The 20,030-nt window shown below is 39.0% G+C and overlaps 2 protein-coding genes across 2 annotated transcripts in view; one reads left to right on the forward strand and one right to left on the reverse strand.

The window, feature by feature from the left end:
* Positions 1-1,100, forward strand: part of LOC126359850 (egl nine homolog 1) — a 61,665-nt gene extending 60,565 nt beyond the window's left edge. Inside the window, exons 3-5 of the mRNA XM_050007661.1 lie at positions 195-334; positions 441-511; positions 586-1,100. Coding sequence (XP_049863618.1) covers positions 195-334; positions 441-511; positions 586-617 — 243 coding nt within the window. The 3' untranslated portion in view covers positions 618-1,100. The remainder of the gene's footprint in view (positions 1-194; positions 335-440; positions 512-585) is intronic.
* LOC126359832 (DNA polymerase epsilon subunit 2) overlaps positions 991-20,030 on the reverse strand; it is a 125,038-nt gene continuing 105,998 nt past the window's right edge. The window contains exons 6-10 of the mRNA XM_050007660.1: positions 3,084-3,225; positions 2,741-2,976; positions 2,290-2,473; positions 2,021-2,197; positions 991-1,173 (exon numbers count right to left, since the gene is read on the reverse strand). Of these exons, the coding sequence (XP_049863617.1) occupies positions 1,087-1,173; positions 2,021-2,197; positions 2,290-2,473; positions 2,741-2,976; positions 3,084-3,225 (826 nt within the window). The 3' untranslated portion in view covers positions 991-1,086. The remainder of the gene's footprint in view (positions 1,174-2,020; positions 2,198-2,289; positions 2,474-2,740; positions 2,977-3,083; positions 3,226-20,030) is intronic.

The raw sequence follows: 20,030 nt of genomic DNA on the forward strand, positions 1-20,030 counted from the left end.
GGGAGCAAAGGTACTTTGATCAACGTACCATGAGTTTTTGTTACTTTTATGAGGACATGCTGAACAACTTGATAGTATGTCATGGGAGGCCAAGTGCAATAATATTGTGGTTGGGTAGTAACAATTTATAGTGCTTAAAGACTCTTCCTATTTAACACATGAGTAGGAAACACTCATAATTTACTGCTTCACAGGAAAACGGAGGCCTTTTACGAATCTTCCCTTTTGGATGGCAAGACAAAGTAGCAGATATAGAACCACTCTTTGACAGAATTCTTTTTTTCTGGTCTGATAGGCGTAACCCTCACGAAGTTCAGCCAGCATACAAGACAAGGTAAAATTAGCATTGATTTATTCTTGTTATTGCCATGGTGCTTGTTTAAGTTCATCTCTTGTGACAAAAAGTTGTCCATTTAGACCAAGATACTTTACCTTTTCAGATATGCTATTACACTGTGGTATTTTGATGCAAATGAAAGAGAAGAAGCCTGCAGAAGATATCAGAAAGAAAGTAAGTTAAGCTCTTTATTTCATTGGTTTTCAGTAAAAATTTGCAGTCATTAAAATTTTCATTCTATTTGACAGGAGACCATAGTCGACAGGTGACAAGCAACTGATGCTAAGTGGTTGTGAGTCAGAATCCAACAAATCAGTATGCTTCATAAACTTTACCTTTTGATGTGCAGGATGTATAAAATCAAGTATTGTTGCATGTGAGAGTGTACTCAATACCCCTGCTCATGTTTATGTGCAGAAGGTTTATCTACTAAAAAACAATTAGAATTGTTCACAGTGGTGCAGTGCTGCCTGGAAGTCATTGAGTGGAGTCTTCTTGTATTGTTGTTAAAATTGTAATTTATGTAACAGTACTTGTAACATACTACGTATCACAATCAACGAAGTGATATTTTTTAATACCAAATACCTGTGTAAATTATTTAGAAATTCTTGGAATCAAAATATTAGTGTTTTGTAAAGAAAAAGGTCACCTTTTAAAATTATGTAAATATATTTACAGCTTTGTGACATTTATGTAAGATAAATATTGTAATTATATGTAATATACAAACAATACAATAACTATTATCAGTCATTTGGAATTTGACTGTCTTCTATTTGGCGTGAAGCTGGCAGGTACACTTTAAAAGAATAATTGCTTCTTGGGAAAGAACTCTGAAATCACAATATAGGAAAGAACATCAACACTCCGTACATCTCATTATGAACTGTACTTAATGAAACAGATATGAGATACTTACACTTAGTAGCCTCAGAGAAACCAATCTTACTCTTATTTACTAAGGCATCTGTTAGCACTTCCTGTACAACAGACTACTGCATACAAGCCTAATGCTCACTTTAATATTTCTGAAGGTGTCGGAGATCAAGGTATTCCTTCTAGGTGTACAGCAGTAAGTCAAGTACACTACCCTTATAGGAAGTTCCAAGATGTCAATTGTAAAGTATACTAGAGTAATTACTCTCACCACAAATATAGACACTTGTAGCATAATTACTTCCAGCAATATTACTCACCTAGAGGAAATACCCTTTCTCACGGGCAATTTTGAGAAGTCTTTCTTTTCCCATGGGGCAGGATTATTGTTTCTTCCCCTAACACTTGGGCAACACAAACATAACAAAAATGAAATGATTGTACGGCATTGTGGCCGGGAGACCCCACGCGGGGTGTTCGGCCCCCGAAATTGCAAGTTCTCTTTAGCTTACGCCACTTCGGCGACTTGAGTCAGTGATGAAAGACACACAACCCCCGGTTATATCGAGGCAGCCACAAATCGTACTAATAAGTAAGGATTCATGATTTATTAGCTAATTAACTTTATACATTTATTTAATCAATAACTATGAAATAAAGTTACACTTTTTTGTAAGCACCATCCCTCAGTGCATAGAATGTTATTACTCTTTTTATGTGAAAAAAGTTCTGTTCTCTGCACGAACATCTTCAGGGAGGGGGTGAGGGTATATAACTTGCTTCATAAATTAATTTTATACTTACTGGGTTTATCACTTGGCATCCAGAGTAGGATGTGGTGAATGCGTTGAATTGATCAGCAGTTACGATTAGATCAGGTAATGGATAAAGCTGCATCCCATAATCAAATCCCCAATAAACAGGACATACAGCCAGTGGCAGTGGTGCTAGGTGTGCTTGGCTTATTATAGTCTTTGCAAACTACGAACAATGAAAAAATTATTATTAGTGACAAGTAGAAGAGAATTGTAATACTGGTAATAGAAATGTCTATGTCAATACTTGGAACTCACATGCTGTGGTATATCACCCGAGGCAGGAAAATAAAGAGTATTTCGACACATTTTAGTCACCAGATCTTCCCGTATGACTACTATTTCTTGGGTGCAGTACTGTATTCGGCAAGGACTTGTGCTGAAGATAGCTGAAGGCAGTTTCTTTTTCAGCTCTTCTGTGACAAACGTTGGCAATGGTGGTCTGTCCAGGAAAAAAATAATATATCTATGAATATGGGATGCATTTACTCATAAGTCTACATACATGAAACAGGTGCTCAGGACGTACCACAAAAACTGTAAAATCTCAGCAACAATGATGATGTAGCCCCTTCAATAACTTTAAACCTACTAATCTTCTATAAACCAGAATTTTATGCAGTTACTACAGATTAATAACAGTATGAAATTCTGTCTCATAAACTAGACTGCTGACACTGAAAGCAAAGTGGCTTTCATCTGAACGTACCTGGGAAGAATGCTAGCAAAAGCAGGATCAACAGGGCCAGGAATGAATATGAATTTGCTATTTGCTGTTAATTTAGGAAACTGAACAATCAAATCCCCTAGAATTTTAAATTTTTCCTTAAGGAGATAAGCATGTGCACTGCCATGCTGTGATGAGAGGAAATTGCCCATCAGCACAAATGCCACTGGTGGACATTCTGAGTAGCCCTGAAATAATGTTGAAAGCTTTTCTAATACCTGAAAAACAAAATTGGCATTCTTGAGTGACAAACCATGCAAGTGTGTTTTCAGCTTTTTAGTAATACAACAGCAGCAGACATTGTTAAGTGTGAAATCCTCAGTACCTTAACATTGTCTAGCCAAACATCAGCAATAAATACAATGGTAGCATCCTCATTTTCCTCTTCTATTTTAAGCAGCTTCTTTGACAGCTTCAGACTTTTGCTGGAAGGACCTCCAAATGTGTTCATGTTTCCAAAATAATCTCTGTTTGACAAAGAATAAGTAGGTCACTGGAGAACTGAAAACTGTAAAGAACTATGGCACAAATACTTTTTTTTAAATCCAGAGCAAATTGATGTAAGTATAATTTACACAACATTCACTCAAAAATAAAACTTGTTAATGACATGCAAAAGGTAGAAAATACAAAAATTTTATCTCCAGTCTCATTAACTCTTCAACACTGATGACATCCACAGGGGGTGTAACTGTCAGCATGAGAGAGCCCCACTGTATATGGAAATAATGCCAGCAAATGAACACACATGAGCTTATGTTACTTTTTGCCTGAAATATATAATTTTATGTAAAAAAAATGGTAAGTACCTTTTACTACATCTCTGGTCTGAAAAAGAAACAATTTTCTTTTTTTTCTGTATTATGCATTGTATGGGGAGGAGGGGGGGTGTAGATTAGAAGAAAGGAACTGCTGTAATTTCAATTGGTTGGATTACGTTACACTACATGAATGCGTGGCATCTGTTCTTTCGGATACGTCTGACAGAATGGACAATACACGGAATCTGAAGCAGTGATACATTGTGTGTAAATTGAAGGTGGAAGTGGGGAGAAAGGAAAGGAAAAGGATTACAGATGTCAGCTGCATTAACATTATGCGGAATCAGTGGTGACGAGCGAAAATGTGTACCAGACTGGGATTCGTACTTGGGATCCCCTGCTTTCTAGGCAGGTGCATTATCCACTGCGCCTCCAAGACAGAGCGTTATTACAACTGTGCAGATTATTCGGCACATCTCACAGCCGATCCACATTTCCATTGAACGCCACCTGTTCATTTGAGTGCATCGTGTTGAAAAGAGCAGACATCAAACATTCATGTAATAATTCGCCTAGATGGGCAATGGTTCCATATTCCTCAATGTAGATGCACAAGTACATCTGACCTGCTGTGGAAATCTGAGTAGCAAGCATGGAATAAATGGACAGGGTCTGCTGATAGGTGGTACTTGGTGGGAATATGCATTCTGACATCAGTAATTCCTTTCCTTTCCTTTCCTTTCCTTTCCTTTCCTTTCCTTTCCTTTCCTTTCCTTTCTCCACACCTCCAGTTTCAATTTACATTCAAATCACACTACATGGAAAACAAAACAACTTGTAGGAAAGGTCACATATTAACACTTAGGTTTTATCTGATGATTAAGTACTCCATAAAGAAAGGTATGAAAGCAAAGGACATTCACAATGATTTCCAGAATACACTGGGGGACTCTGCTGCTTCTTCATATTCAACTGTTGCCAAGTGGACAAATGAATTTAAATTTCGTCGGGAGAGCTTAGATGATGATATGTGCAGTGTCACTACTCCAGAAATCATTGCAAAAGAGTGCACAAAATGGTCGAGGAGGATCACCGATTGAAACAGCGTGAAATTGCTCGTGCTTGCCAGATGTTGTCTGAAAGGGTATAACACATTTTAACTGCAGAATTAGAAATGAAAAAATTACCTGCAAGATGGGTGCCGTGACTCTTGACACCGGATCAAAAATGCATGAGAATGGACATATAGGAATAATATTTGACCCTTTCTAGGAGAAATAAACAATATATTTTGCGCCGGTTTGTGACCACAGATGAAACTTGGGTGCACTACTATACCCCAGAGAGAGAACAACAGTCAAAACAGTGGAAACAAGCTGATTCTCTGCCACCAAAGAAAGCACAGACAATTCCTTTGGTGGGAAAGGTCATGGCATCAGTGTTCTGGGATACAAAGGGGAATCTGTTGGTAGTTTATCTCCCCACTGGGCAAACAATTACTGGAGAATACTAAGCTAACCCCTGGACAAATTGCAACAAAAGATATGCAAAAAAAAGGCCAGGTTTAGCAAGGAAGAAAGTCATCTTCCATCAAGACCATGCACACCCGCACACATGCCGTCGCCATGGCAAAATTATATGAACTAAAGTGTGAATTGTTGCCACACCCGCATTATTCACCTGATATGGCTCCATCAGACTTCCAGCTCTTCCCAAAACTCTTTTTTTTTTTTTTGTGTGGATGAAGATTCACTTCAAACGAATAATTGATAACCGGAGCTGACAACTATTATGCAAGCCCGGAGGAAATTCAGTTTTGAAACGGGATCAAGGCGCTGGAACATCATTGCACCAAGTGCGTTAATCTACAAGGAGACTACATTGAAAAACAAAAGGTTTAGTGATTTAAGTACTTTTTTCCTATTCTATTCTGAGAACTTTTCAAACCAACCTCGTATTTGATTATTCTTTTCATGTACCCACAAATTGTTACCCACATGTATTAATGTTTCAATGAGTTGACTGATTTCAATTGTGACTCAGCGGTACCGTAATCCTAGGTTACTATGTATTTTGCAGTTTGAAAATACTCTTATTTTTTTTAATATTTAAGACAAACTGACAATCTTGGCACTTTTTGAGAGGTATTTCAATGAGGTTCTGTTATGGTAGTCATTTTAGGTTTCTCACAATGCCCTTTTGTGCAAAAGTGTTTCACTCAGCATCTTACTAGCAATAGTCTACGATTTGTTTTATGACTATTGTGTGCTTTATCTTTAGAAACTTCTTTACAGAGAACATCATTGAAGGATCCTCCTCTCAAGAACTGTTCCTCTAATGTTTGGTCAACTATTCTTCTAAACTTAGCCAAAATTTCTCTGCATGCTCCTGCCCAGAACTAAATGTTTCCTATTTGACATGAGACACAGTTCCATCTGTATCTAGCTTACTGAACACGCACATCTTCATTTGTTTTACTTGCCCTTTACATTGTTGCTAAGAGTGCGTCATACTGAGAGTAATTTCAATCTGGACAACATCAATTTGTTGCTATCAGATTTATTTCCATTCTGAAATATTGTTTCCATTTTAATTAATCATCGCCATCTTTCAGTGTTTCTACAAACTGTATCGAAATAAAATGTAGTGACTGCTATACCATGCTAGTTAATGTACATCACCATCTACTTCCAATTTTGCCTATGGTGGTATGTATGGTGGTCAGGAATAGTCTGAAAAGTGTGTTGCTGAGGAGGTTGAGCTGAGGAACAATTGTTAGGAAAAAAATTGATAAATTGTGCCTTTCAGAGTTATTTGACACTGCAGTTAACTTTTCAGACTGTTTCTCACTACTGTGTGTGTGTGTGTGTTCATTAATTCAAACCATGTGCCTTGAATTGTGTATGTTTTACCAGTAGTGGGGCTGGAGTAGGTGGTTGTGGGGGGGATGCATGGGGCAGGTTTTGCAGGGGGGGCGGTTACAGGGGTAGGAACCGCTCAACTATAACCACAGTCAAATGCCACATAACACCAACCCCAATTCAGTTCTAAACGTCTCATCCAGATCCCTCTCTCCTCCAGAGACATCTGTTCTATCAAAAGGCTTAACCTTTAGCCCCACACCTAAATTCAACCACACTGCCCTGGTTAAAGATCTCCTCTCATTCACCCGGAACCTCAACTGGAAATATCACTTCACTACCCAAACACAGCCCCCAAATACTAGACCCAGTGTTAAACCTTGTCTAGAACAGTTCCGACCGCCCTCTCAAAGGGATCCTCCTCCCCTCCCCCAAAACCATCCCTTGCAGACATTTCAGGAATTCCTCACATTCAGTGTTGCCTCCCAGTCCTTCTTGAAGAACATCCCGACAACCCCCAACATCACCCCAGCTGAATCCCGTGCCATTAAGCAGCTGAAAACAGATCGCTCTATTGTAATCCTTCCAGCGGATAAAGGCTCCACAACTGTGGTACTTGACCGTGTGAGTATGTGGCAGAAGGACTGCATCAACTGTCCGACAACTCAACCTACAAAGCACTTACCCAGGATCCCATTCCCTCCATCCAGACTGAGCTGCAGAAAATCCTAAAAATCCAAGGTCCCTCACAAGGCCTCACAACGGCTTCCATAGACTTACTCCTCCACCTGAGCCACGTACCCCTACATTCTACCTATTACCCAAAATCCACAAAGAGAACCATCCCGGCCGTCCCATTGTAGCAGGCTTCAAAGCCCCAACAGAACGTATCTCAGCTCTGGTAGACCAACACCTCCAACCTATCACCCGCAGACTCCCATCCTACATCAAGGACACAAACCACTTTCTAGAACGCCTCAAATCCATTCCCACTCCTCTCCCACCTGAAACCTTTCTTGTCACCATAGATGCTACATCCCTTTACACAAACATCCCACACACCCATGGTCTCTCTGCCCTTGAGCACTACCTCTCCCAACGCCCACCCGAAGATCTTCCAAAAACCTCGTTCCTTATCACACTGACCAACTTCATCCTCACCCAGACCTACAAACAAATCAGGGGAACTGCCATGGGAACCAGGATGGCTCCGTCCTATGCCAACCTCTTCATGGGCTGCTTGGAGGAGGCTTTCCTGAAAACCCAACAGCTGCTTCCCCTGGCCTGGTATAGGTTTATTGATGACATCTTTGTGGTCTGGACTCATGGTGAAGAAACACTCCTTAATTTCCTCCATAACCTCAACTCCTTTTCGAATCTGAATTTCACCTGGTCCTTCTCCAAAACCCAAGCCACCTTCCTGGATGTTGACCTTCATCTTGTTGAAGCTCACATCCACACCTCTGTCCATATCAAACCCACCAACAAACAACAGTACCTTCACTTTGATAGCTGCCATCCATTCCACATCACTTCCCTACAGCCTAGGTATTCGTGGCAAACGTATCTGCTCCAGTGACGAATCCCTCAACAATTACACCAATAACCTGACCAGTGCTTTCCTCTCCCGCAACTATCCTGCAGACCTTGTCCAAAAACAGATCTCCCGAGCAATACATTCCTACCCGTCCAACAACAATATTCCTACCCTCAGACCACACAGAAGCATCCCCCTTGTCACCCAATATTATCCTGGCCTCGAATACATCAATAAATTACTCCGCCAGGGATATGACTTTCTCAAGTCAACCCCTGAAATGAGATCATCCCTTGACAAAATTCTCCCCACACCACCCAGAGTTGCCTTTCGTCATCCCCCTAACCTCTGTAACATCCTTGTTAAACCCTACAATATTCCCAGACTACCTTCTCTACTCAGCGGTTCCTACCCCTGTAACCGACCCCGCTGCAAAACCTGCCCCATGCATCCCCCCCACAACCACCTACTCCAGCCCCGCTACTGGTAAAACATACACAATTCAAGGCAGGGCCACGTGTGAAACTACACGTCATTTATCAGCTGACATGCCTGCACTGCACAGCCTTTTACATTGGTATGACAACAACTAAACTGGCTGAGCGCATGAACGGACACAGACGAACTGTCCGCCTAGGAGATGTCCAATACCCAGTAGTGGAGCATGCCCTCCAGCATAATTCTAGGGACCTAGGAACCTGCTACACCGTATGTGCCATTTGGCTTCTCCCACCCAACACCAGTCCCTCTGAACTACGGAGATGGGAACTTGCACTCCAGCACATCCTTTCATCCCGCCATCCCCCTGGACTGAACCTACGTTAAACAACCTCACTCCGATTTACTTTTCAGTCTTCTCCTCTTTCCCTTTCCTCTTTAGCCATTCATGCATCTTTTCATCCTACATCTTTATACTATACACCTCTTTACTTCTGTATGCATCCTCTTTGGTTTGAAGCTGGCACAGTACCTACAGTAGAATATCTTTGGCTTCCCTCTGACAACCATGCCTCCATCCTTGCTACCTTCCCGGTTGCTTCATAACCTGGGTTGTGAGTAACTAAATCCACTTTCCCTTCTTCCCTTTCTTTCCCCTCTCTCCTCCCTGATGAAGGAACATTTATTCCGAAAGCTAGGAACTTAAATTTTCGGTTGTTTTTTGTGTTTCTATCGGCTGTACTGAGCTGAGGTAAGTACTGGCCAGCCCCTCTATCTCTGATTGTTAGTAATTGTTTCACATCTTTATATGAGATTTTCCATTAATTAGTTAGTACAATGACATTATAACAAATATGAAAACCTCGTAACTTCATTTTGTTAAATTTTGCATGTGAAGCAAAAAAAGGTTGCTTAAAAAAAAGGTACACAAAGTTGCTACATATGTGAGTATATTGTACAAGCCTCATTATTGACTGATTACAGAAATCCATGCACTTTCAAATCTCTCTTTGATTATGTAGTTACTGGAATTAAGAGATTTCACAGACAGATGGAGTTATGAGGTTCTTGCTGCCTACCATCATAAGATGTTTTGAATATGATGTGTAGTAACTCATCAACTTAACAGGTACAAGACATTGTGAGCACCTCTCTGGACCTGTTCAGTTAAAAAGTTACGACGTAATATACACTGAAACACCAAATAGACATGTTTATTCAAATGCAGAGAGATGTAAACAGGCAGAATATGGCACTGTGGTTGGCAACACCTATATAAGACGACAAGTGTGTGGTGCAGTTCGACCTATTACTGCTGCTACAATGGCAGGTTATCATATTTAAGTGAGTTTGAACGTGGTGTTGTTGTCAATGCACGAGCAATGGGACACAGCAACTCCAAGGTAGCGATGAAGTGTGGATTTTCCCGTACTACCATTTCACGAGCATACTGTTAATATCAGAAATCCGGTAAAACATTAAATCTCCGACATCGCTGAGGCTAGAAAAAGATCTTGCAAGAAAGGGATCAACAACGACAAAAGAGAATCATTCAACGTGACCCAAGTGCAACCTTTCCGCAATTTGCTGCCGATATCAATGCATTTCATGAGCGTACCGTTAATATCAGGAATTCGGTAAAACATCAAATCTCTGGGGCCAGAAAAAGATCCTGAAAGAAAGGGATCAACAACGACTGAAAAGAATTATTCAACGTGACAGAAGTGCAACCCTTCCATTAATTGCTGCAGATTTAAATGCTGGGCCATCAACAAGTGTCAGCATGGGAACCAGTCAACAAAACAACATCGATATGAGCTTTTGGAATTGAAGGTCCACTCATGTGCCCTTGATGACTGCACGATACAAAGCTATACGCCTCGCCTGGCCCCGTCAACACTGACATTGGACTACTGATGACTGGAAAAATGTTGTCCAATTTCAAATTGTATCAAGTGGATGGACGTGGACGGGTATGGAGACAACCTCATGAATCCATGGACCCTGGATGTCAGCAGGGGACTGACTATTCAAGATGGTGGAGGCTCTGTGATGGTGTGTGCAGTGGAGTGACATGTGATGCCTGATACATCTATATACGACTGACAGGTGACACATATGTAAGCATCCTGTCTGATCACCTGTGTCCATTCATGTCCATTGTGCATTTCAATGGACTGTAACAATTCCAGCAGGACAATACAACACCCCTCATCTTCAGAATTGCAGCAGAGCAGCTCCAGAAACACACTTCTGAGTTTAAACAGTTCTGTTGGCCACCAAACTCCCCAGACATGAACATTATTGAGCATATCAGGGATGTTGCAGTGTGCTGTTCTGAATAGATCTCCATCCCCTTGTACTCTTGTGGCTTTATGGACAGCCCTGCAGGATTCATGGTGTCAGTTCCCTCCAGCACTACTTCAGAAATTAGTCGAGTCCATGCCATGTTGTGTTGTGACACTTCTGCATGCTTGCGGTGGCCCTACTCAACATTAGGCTGGTGTACCAGTTTCTTTGGTTCTTCAGTGTATATACAATTATCTGATGACAACATGGTAGTAAATCTAAGCCCAGAAATGATTCCATTGAGTGACCTGACACTGAAATACATAATAGATTATTTAAAAAGATAGTCGCTGAATTTACCTAAGGCAGTACGTCTAGTCGGTTTAAGTTTACCCTATCAGAGTAGTGCGGAGTGGCTCACCACAAACTACTAGGGTGACCCACATTTCATCGTGGTTATAAGGGAGGTGACCAACATCTGATCACAATTTTAAGGGTGATATCGTAGCAATAAATTTCAGCTGCACGACTGCATAACATTTTCTTGGAATGGATGACAATGGAGATATAAATACAAAAACACTTGTACATTTTGCTTACTTTTACTATATTATGTCATATGGTACCAAATTTTGAGTAACTCCACAAACAAACAAATATGTTACATATAATAATAATAATAATAATAATAATAATAATAATAATAATAATAATTATTATTATTATTATTATTATTATTATTATTATTATTATTATTAATGTTTCAGCTTTTGATTTAGTTCTCCTCTTTATCACTTGAAAGGGAGTAGTGCTTCCATTGAGTTCCAAGTTTTGAATTTGACTTACTTAGAAAGTGGATATAAAGTATTATTCTGCTTGCAGAGTCTATGGTGGAAGGAAATGAGGTAAAACAAGTTTTACTTTTCTTCAATAATTGTTTCTACATTTACATCCACACTCTGCAAACCACCATGAGATGCAAGGCAGAGGGTACATCCCGTTGTCCCAGTTATTAGGGTTTCTTCCTGTTCGATTCATGTGTGAAGCATGAAAAAGAATAAAGGTCTGGAAGTCTCTGTGCATGCAGCAATTATTCTAATCTTACCATCACAATCCCTATGTCAGCGATATGTAGGGGCCTGTAGTATATTCCCACAGTAATCATTTAAAGTTGGTTCTTGAAACTTTGTTAATAGACTTTCTCAGGATAGTTTACCTCTTACCTTCAAGGGTCTTCCAGTTCAGTCCCTTCAGTACTCCCACAGTTTAAACAATCCTGTGGTCATTCGTGCTGCCCTTCTGTGTATACATTCAATATCCCCTGTTAGTCCTATGTGGTACAGGCCCATACACTTGAGCAATATTCTACAACCAGTCGCACAAGTGATTTGTAAGCAATCTCCTTCGCAGATTGATTGCACTTCCCCATTATTCTACCAATAAACCAAAGTCTACCACCTGCTTTAGCCATGATTGAACTGATGTCATTATTCCATTTCATATCTCTACAAAGTGTCACATACAGGTATTTGTATGAATGGTTAATTCCAACTGTGACTCATTGATCTTAAAGTCATAGGATACTATGTTTTTTCATTTTGGGAAATGCAAAATTTTACATTTCTGAACATTTAGAGCATGTTACCAATCTCTGCACCACTTTGAAATCTTATCAAGATTTGTCTGAATATTTTGCAGCTTCTCTCAGATAGTACTTCATTATAGATAACTGCATCCTCTGCCACAATCCTGATTTTAATATTGTGTGCAAGATCATTAATATGCAATATGAACAGCAAGAGTACCTAACACACTTCCCTGGAGCACACCCAAGGTTACTTCCATATCTGATATCTAAATGATCCATAAAACTGAAAGCAGCCTATGTAAATTCCTCCAAGTTTTTGCAACTTATATATTAATACTTCATTAACTCATTATACATCTATCATGATGAGCTTGTTTCAACAGTTATGACTGAAAATTTTTCATAGAAATGTATGATAAAATGATGTTGCTTGTTTATGTCTCAGCTTTTATGATGTATCTCACATATTGCATCCTTGAGCATCTTTTTGACTGTCTCACAGGGTTACTGGTCATGCTTATAGCATTTATATGGCACTTGTGTTGGACACACATGTTAGACAGTCTTCTCCAGCGATACTTATAAATTTACAATGAATTTTATTTGTGGGAAAATCAGCAATAATAAATACATTCAAATAGAGAAAAACTATTTTTTTCTTTTTCCTACAAAGATATGTGTGTTGGGTACTCTACTGTCTTATGTGTCAGGAAGTGTCGAAAATTTATTGTTTTCTTTTTCTTTTGGGATGTAAATAAAGTTTTATAGGTATTTTTTACACTTTAGTTCTGTTTGTTCATTTAAAATTTCATTTGGGTGTGCGTTTTTGTGGGTGTAAATTTCCAGTTCTTCCATGATATTATACGAGAACATTCTTTGGGTACCCTATGTAGAATTTTTACTGTATTCTCTCTCTCTCTCTCTCTCTCTCTCTCTCTCTCTCTCAACAGAATACTCAACACAAATATTTTTGTGCAAGAAACAAAAAATTATAGTTATACTATCTTTGGACTGTATTTATTATTGCTGATTTTCAGCAAATAGAATTTATTATAAACATTTTGGCATCACTGGAGAAAAATGTCAAACATACATCTGTGTTACATAAATGCTATTATAAACGTGACCAATAGTACGCAGAGACAATCAGTCAAAATTATCAAGTGAAGACTACAACCCACTATGTATCACTCATGTAGGAAATGCCAAGACAAGATAAGCCTCAACAGCAGGAACATACCGGAAATTTGAAACTCGATATTCAAGGGGAGAGTAAAGTTTTAGGCTGCACCTCCAAATCGAAACAAAGTTGGTCCATTGTAATATGAGACACAATTTAGGTCGAATGAATGACGATACAGCTACAGTAGTTTGGTTCGAGTCGTAAGCTTAGCAGCTAAGCTTTACCAGGTAGCCATTGCTATGCGTCAGGCGCTCCGTCCGTATTTATACGGGTACCCTTCCTTTTTCACATGCTTCGTCTGGTTTGAATCAATTGCTTATTTTGCTTTGATCTGATAAGTGCTGCTTTCTTCGTTATAGGTGTTTACGTCACTCTAAGCTGAAAATGCGTTACTGTACTGTGTCACACATTGTTTGTCGCATTCTGATAGTGCGTGTTTACGGCCTGTCGCCGCTCGCGGCATGGCTTGCTTTTGTGCGCGCTACCGCCGCTTACAATTAAAAAAAAAAAAAAAAAAAAAAAAAAAAAAAAAAAAAAAAAAAAAAAAAAAAAAAAAAAGGGAGAGAGAGAGTGTGTAATCGTCTCATTAGCGAAACAATGACAAGAGACTCCTATTTGCATTTTTCAGGTGTGGCTTAGATTCGAGTAAATACGGTACGCAGTTAAGTATTCACTCTTCGAGTGCACAACATGTGAATGGATCTGGCAGAAGCCCTAATAATGGTACAATGGGAAGTACTCTCTGTCAACCACTTCACAGGGGTTTGCACAGTACAGATACAGATACCGCCTATATTTATCAGTTATTACCAGCATGGTGGTTAGGAGAGAGAGAGTGAACGCTTGAATATAAAAGCGAAAGTTTCTGCAGTTAGAGCCAGCTAACATAAAGGTTTTCTGGCTCTGACGTTTCTTTTGGAATTAGAGTGAAATATAAAAGAAACAACTGTCTTCACCTTCAGAATTTTATTTGATACTGATAGCAACCATACACAGATTGCACAATAGACAGGAGAAGAAGAAATTTGATAGTTTCTTTTTATGAGTTATACATTAACTACCATGATAGCATTGTTAGCCTAGTCAACAAAACTTTCTGATTAACACCTACCAGGTCATCATATTCGCTTATTGCAACATTCTTGCAAGACAGTTTCACTACCCTCAAAATTCTTGAAGTAGTGAGGTACATTAATTGCCGAATATTTTGAATTTCTGCTATTGAATTTCTTTAACACAATCATCACTTGCTTTACTGAGCAAGAGGCACCTCTGAAAGAATGCATTGTGACAATCTATTTGAATGAATGTTATTTATACAAGACTGCCATGAAATGGTCAACATGGTACCACTAATGCATCACCAGTAATCAGAAGCATACTAAAATTATCTACTCTGTGGTAAGAACACAACAAGGTTGCAAAGAATAAGCAGTGGAAGATATTTTTAATTTCCTCTTGTATTTCGCTTGTCTTGAAAGCCCTTAAACGTTAACACTCATCCCTCTCCATGTTCTGATAATTTTTATTTTTTTTACTATTTTTTGTAGTTTTTATTTCTTAAACATTAGTATTCCTTGACTGACATAACAGAAAATCCTGGGCAGAATATGAACAACTATACACTTATCTTGACACACCATGAAGGAGTTTATCACTCATTTCCATACCAAATACTTGAAACGGAGGACAAGGACCGAGACACAATCTTGTTACTTTCAAGATTCACTTGCTCAGCATTTTCCGACTGACACATGAAAGCTGATTTCAGGCATGTACAACATGCCCGATTGCAGCAAAGTACCAAATTGTATTATTCTTCAAACTAAGTCTGCACCACAATACACTAATGGCAGAGTGTATCATCCAGCTTCGATCTCACTGGAAGTGGCTGAAAATGTTCTCAAAGTTCTCCCAAAATGTGAACACCAAAATTTAACATATCAATGAAACAATTATTAGCATTAGGAGAACCAAGAAAATTCAATCAGCAGACAAGAGCAGTTCTAAGGTTATAAGACCATCCAAGGGCCAATAAATGTTATGATGATGTCTACAAACAGGCAGGAAAATTGGTTGGCAGACAGGCTGCACAAAGAAGCTTTGGATCATGAGCAGTTTTACCAACACAGCTATATGAGCTTTTAAAGTACTTACTTATAAATGAGTTACCACAATTACACATTAAATATCTTCAGAACAATTTTCTGAACACGTATTACAGTAATTTTTTATGTGCTACTCTTTAAGTGGCTCCTTGGTACCAATTTGTAAAGCCAGCTGCAAATTTTCCTGAACTACACTTGCAACATCATGCCTAATTACTTCCTATTCAATGAAAAATATTTTTGAAAGACCTACGGGTCAGCAATGGACAGTACATTATTCACCAGTTACGAAATTTATACACGAAACATTTCGAATAAACATATCTGTATCAATGTGTGACAACATATTTGTTATATGGTCCTAAATAATAGAACCAAATCTTTTTAGTGCATCATGTCTTATTGGTCTAAAATACAAGGGTGGTTTGGAAAGTTCTCGGAATGGAATAGAATAGAAAGAACGTACTTACATCACTGAAACTTTTTTTATTTTTCAATGTAGTCTTCTTGTAGATTGGTGTTCTAGAACCTTGATCCTATCTCGAAATAAGTTTCCTCCAGGTCTGCAAAATAGTTATCAACTCTGGCTATCAGTTCTGCATTTTAAGTGAATCTTCGTCCACCAAGAAAAATTTCCAGTTTTGGAAAGAGGTGGAAGTCTGACGGAGTCATATCAGATGAATAAGGTGGGTGTGGCAACAATTCATACCTTAGTTCACATAATTTTGCCATAGTGACGGCACTTGTGCGAGCGCGCATTGTCTTGATGGGTGATGACTTTCTTCTTTGCTGAATCTGGCCTTCTTTCGCATATCTTTTGCTGCAATTTGTCCACGTTAGCATAGTATTCTCCAGTAATTGTTTGCCCAGTGGGGAGATCATTTACAAATTAGAATCCCCTTCGCATTTCAGAACAGTGATGCCATGACTAGACCTTGGACTTTCAGGTTATAAAAATTGTAAATTAGGTACTTAAAATAGGTTCTATCACTTACAAAATAGTTTATAAAAATTAGAAAATAGGTGACCAAAATATGACACTTTATTGTCCAGAAAGATAAATAGATTGACAAAACTCCCCATTATATTATTGTCCATGTCCGTAATTACAGTCACAGTAAATAACTAAAATTTCTCCAGATTTTCCGTTGAGAAACTGCATCTCCTGTCTGTTAATAATATCTTAAATGCCGAGAATGAGCGATACACGCAAACAGATGTCACCAGAACATATTTAAATGATGACATTAGGTGCGCACCCTCATGTTCTGTTGATTTACCTAATAAGATGTCAGCCACTGTGCAGAGGGTGGTCAGTCTCTCCCCCCCCCCCCCTCGCACTAACTTTCATACCAACTGAACCTGGGACCAAGTTGATTTTTTATGTCACCTCTTCTATCAATTGCAGCTGTGTGTGGACTGGTTTCTGTGAACCCTCTAGAGCTTTAATAATGGGGACACAAAATGCGTAATGAGATTTTACGTAAGCAATGTCCTTGAAAACTGTTGGGTCCTTTAGAACATCTTTAGCTGAAGTAATGCTCACTGCTCATTAAGAACAGTGTTCGTAATGTCTTCCAAATGCTCACTGTAATATTCCGCAGCCTCTAGCCATGTTCTCCAGCAAAAGTATGGGTTTGGCGGAAGTGGTACATTGGGAAGTTCCTCTCAATCTTAAAATAACTGGATTCTTGTAGGTGATTTAATAAAAACCTTTTTGATGGTTGAAACTAGCTTATTTATATGTGGAAACAGGAGATGTATCGTCTCAGCTATACAATTCATGTCATGGGCAAGACATGTGACATGGGGCAAGACTGTGTAAAAATACTTTCAATAAGTTAACAGCAGCAATCACGTATGCGGTTGTAGCAGTGTAGATTACAAGTACTTTAATTTCAGCTTGACTGTTGGAGAAAAGTACATCTACATCTACATGGTTACTCTGCAATTCAAACTTAAGTGCCTGGCAGAGGGTTCATCAACCATTTTCATACTACTACTCTACCATTCCACTCTTGAATGGCGCATGGGAAAAAACGAACACCTAAATCTTTCCGTTCAAGCTCTGATTTCTCTTATTTATTATGATGATCATTTCTCCCTACATAGGTGGGTGTCAACAAAGTATTTTCGCATTTGGAAGGGAAAGTTGGTGATTTAAATTTTGTAAACAGATCTTGCTGCAAAGAAAACCCCCTTTGTTTCAGTGACTGCCATCCCAACTCGCTTATCATATCAGTGACACTCTCACTCTTATTGCGCGATAACATGAAACGAGCTGCCCTTCTTTGCACTTTTTCGATGTCCTTCGTCAATCCTACCTGGTAAGGATCCCATATCACGCAGAAATATTCCAGCAGAGGACGGACAAGTGTAATGTAGGCTGTCTCTTTAGTGGGTTTGTCGCATCTTCTAAAGTGTTCTGCCAACAAAGCGCAGTCTTTGTTTCACCTCCCCCACAATATTATCTATGTGGTCTTTCCAATTTAAGTTGCTCGTAATTGTAATTCCTACGTATTTAGTCGAATTGTCAGCCTTAGATTTGTGCAATTTATCGTATACCCAAAATTTACTGGATTTCTTTTAGTACCCATGTGGATGACCTCGCACTTTTCTTTGTTTAGTGTTAATTGGAATTTTTTGCACCATACAGAAATTCTCTCTAGATCATTTTGTAATTGGAATTGATCGTCTGATGATTGTACCAGATGGTAAATTACAGAATCATCTGCAAACAATCTAAGAGAGCTGCTCAGATTATCACTTACATCATTCATATAAATCAGGAACAGCAGAGGGCCTATGACACTACCTTGTGGAATGCCAGATATCACTTCTGTTCTACTCGATGATTTACTGTCTTTTTTGATTAATAGTTGCTTGTGAGGAATGGTATCAAAAGCATTCTGGAAATCTAGGAATATGGAATCGATCGGAGATCCCTTGTCAACAGCACTCATTACTTCATGGGAATAAAGAACTAGCTGTGTTGCACAAGAACGATATTTTCTGAATCTGTGTTGGTTATGTATCAATAAGGCATTTTCTTCAAGGTGATTCGTATTGTTCGAGTACAGTATATGCTCCAAAATCCTACTGCAAATTGAGGACAGTGACATGGGTCTGTAATTCAATGAGTTACTCCTATTTCCTTTCCTGAATATTGGTGTGACCTGTGCTACTTTCCAGTCTTTAGGAACAGACCCTTCATCAAGTGAACGATCGTATATGACTGCTAAGAAAGGCGCTATTGTGTCTGCATACTCTGAAAGGAACCTGATTGGTATACCATCTGGACCGGAAGACTTTCCTTTCGTAAGTGATGTGAGTTGTCTCACAACACCTAAGTTATCTACTTTTATGTCATTCATGCTAACAGCTGTTCTGGTTTCGATTTCTGGAATATTTACTTCGTGTTCTTTCAGGAAGGAATAACAGAAAACTGTATTTAGTAACTCCGCTTTAGTGCACTATCATCGGTAACACTTCCATCGCTATTGCGCAGTGACGGTATTGACTGTTTTTTGCCACTGGAGTACTTTACATACGACCAGAATCTCTTTGGGTTTTCTACCATATTTTGAGACAATATTTCATTGTGGAAACTATTAAAAGCATCTCACATTGACATCTGCACTAAATTTCGAGCTTCCGTGAAACTTAGCCAGTCTTGGGGATTTTGCATTCTTCTGAATTTGGCATGCTTTTTTCGTTGCTTCTGCAACAGTGTTCTGGCGTGTTTTGTGTACCATGGTGGATCAGTCCCATCTCTTATTAACTTATGCGGTATGAATCTATCTATTGCTGTTGATATTGTATCTTTGAATTTGAACCATATCTGGTCTACACTTACATAATTAGCTTGCAAGGAATGGAGACTCTCGCTTAGGAAGGCATCAAGTGAATTTTTATCTGCTGTTTTAAATAGATATATTTTGCGTTTATTTTTAGTGGTTTTGAGCCTTGCTACAATGACTGTGTTCACTAACCCCTATATCCGTCATGACGCTCTCTATTAGATCAGGATTATTTGATGGCTTTATTGAGAAAGTGAGGAACTGTTTCCTGGTTAGTCTTTTTTAGCTCCTTGCTGCTGATCAGATGAGGTACAGAGTGAGTGTCAGGATCTAACCTTCCAACATTCAAAGTAACCACATATCGACCTTGTCTGTCAGTTGTCTCATGGACAGAGAGATCCACACGTATGAATCGCCTATATCTTCCCTTATCCTGCTCAATGTATTTTCATATAATTTATTGAAACAGCTCTTTCTCAGTGTGGATTCCGACGGAATACTTCGGTGACAGTATTTCTCTAGAAAACTTTTGAACTAGCTATTTACAACTGCATTTAATGGTATGTTTGCTGCAACAATTGCTCGACACAGGTCAAGATGAAGTTCATTTTTGTTTGTTGCTTTTGGTTTAGTCAAAAACTTTTGTTTCAAGTTTGATTTATTTTTTAAATTTGCCTGGTTTTTAATTCTGGCAAACAAGCTGACTT

The sequence above is a fragment of the Schistocerca gregaria genome, chromosome 1, assembly GCF_023897955.1.
Source record: "Schistocerca gregaria isolate iqSchGreg1 chromosome 1, iqSchGreg1.2, whole genome shotgun sequence".
Taxonomy (NCBI): Eukaryota; Metazoa; Arthropoda; class Insecta; order Orthoptera; family Acrididae; genus Schistocerca; species Schistocerca gregaria.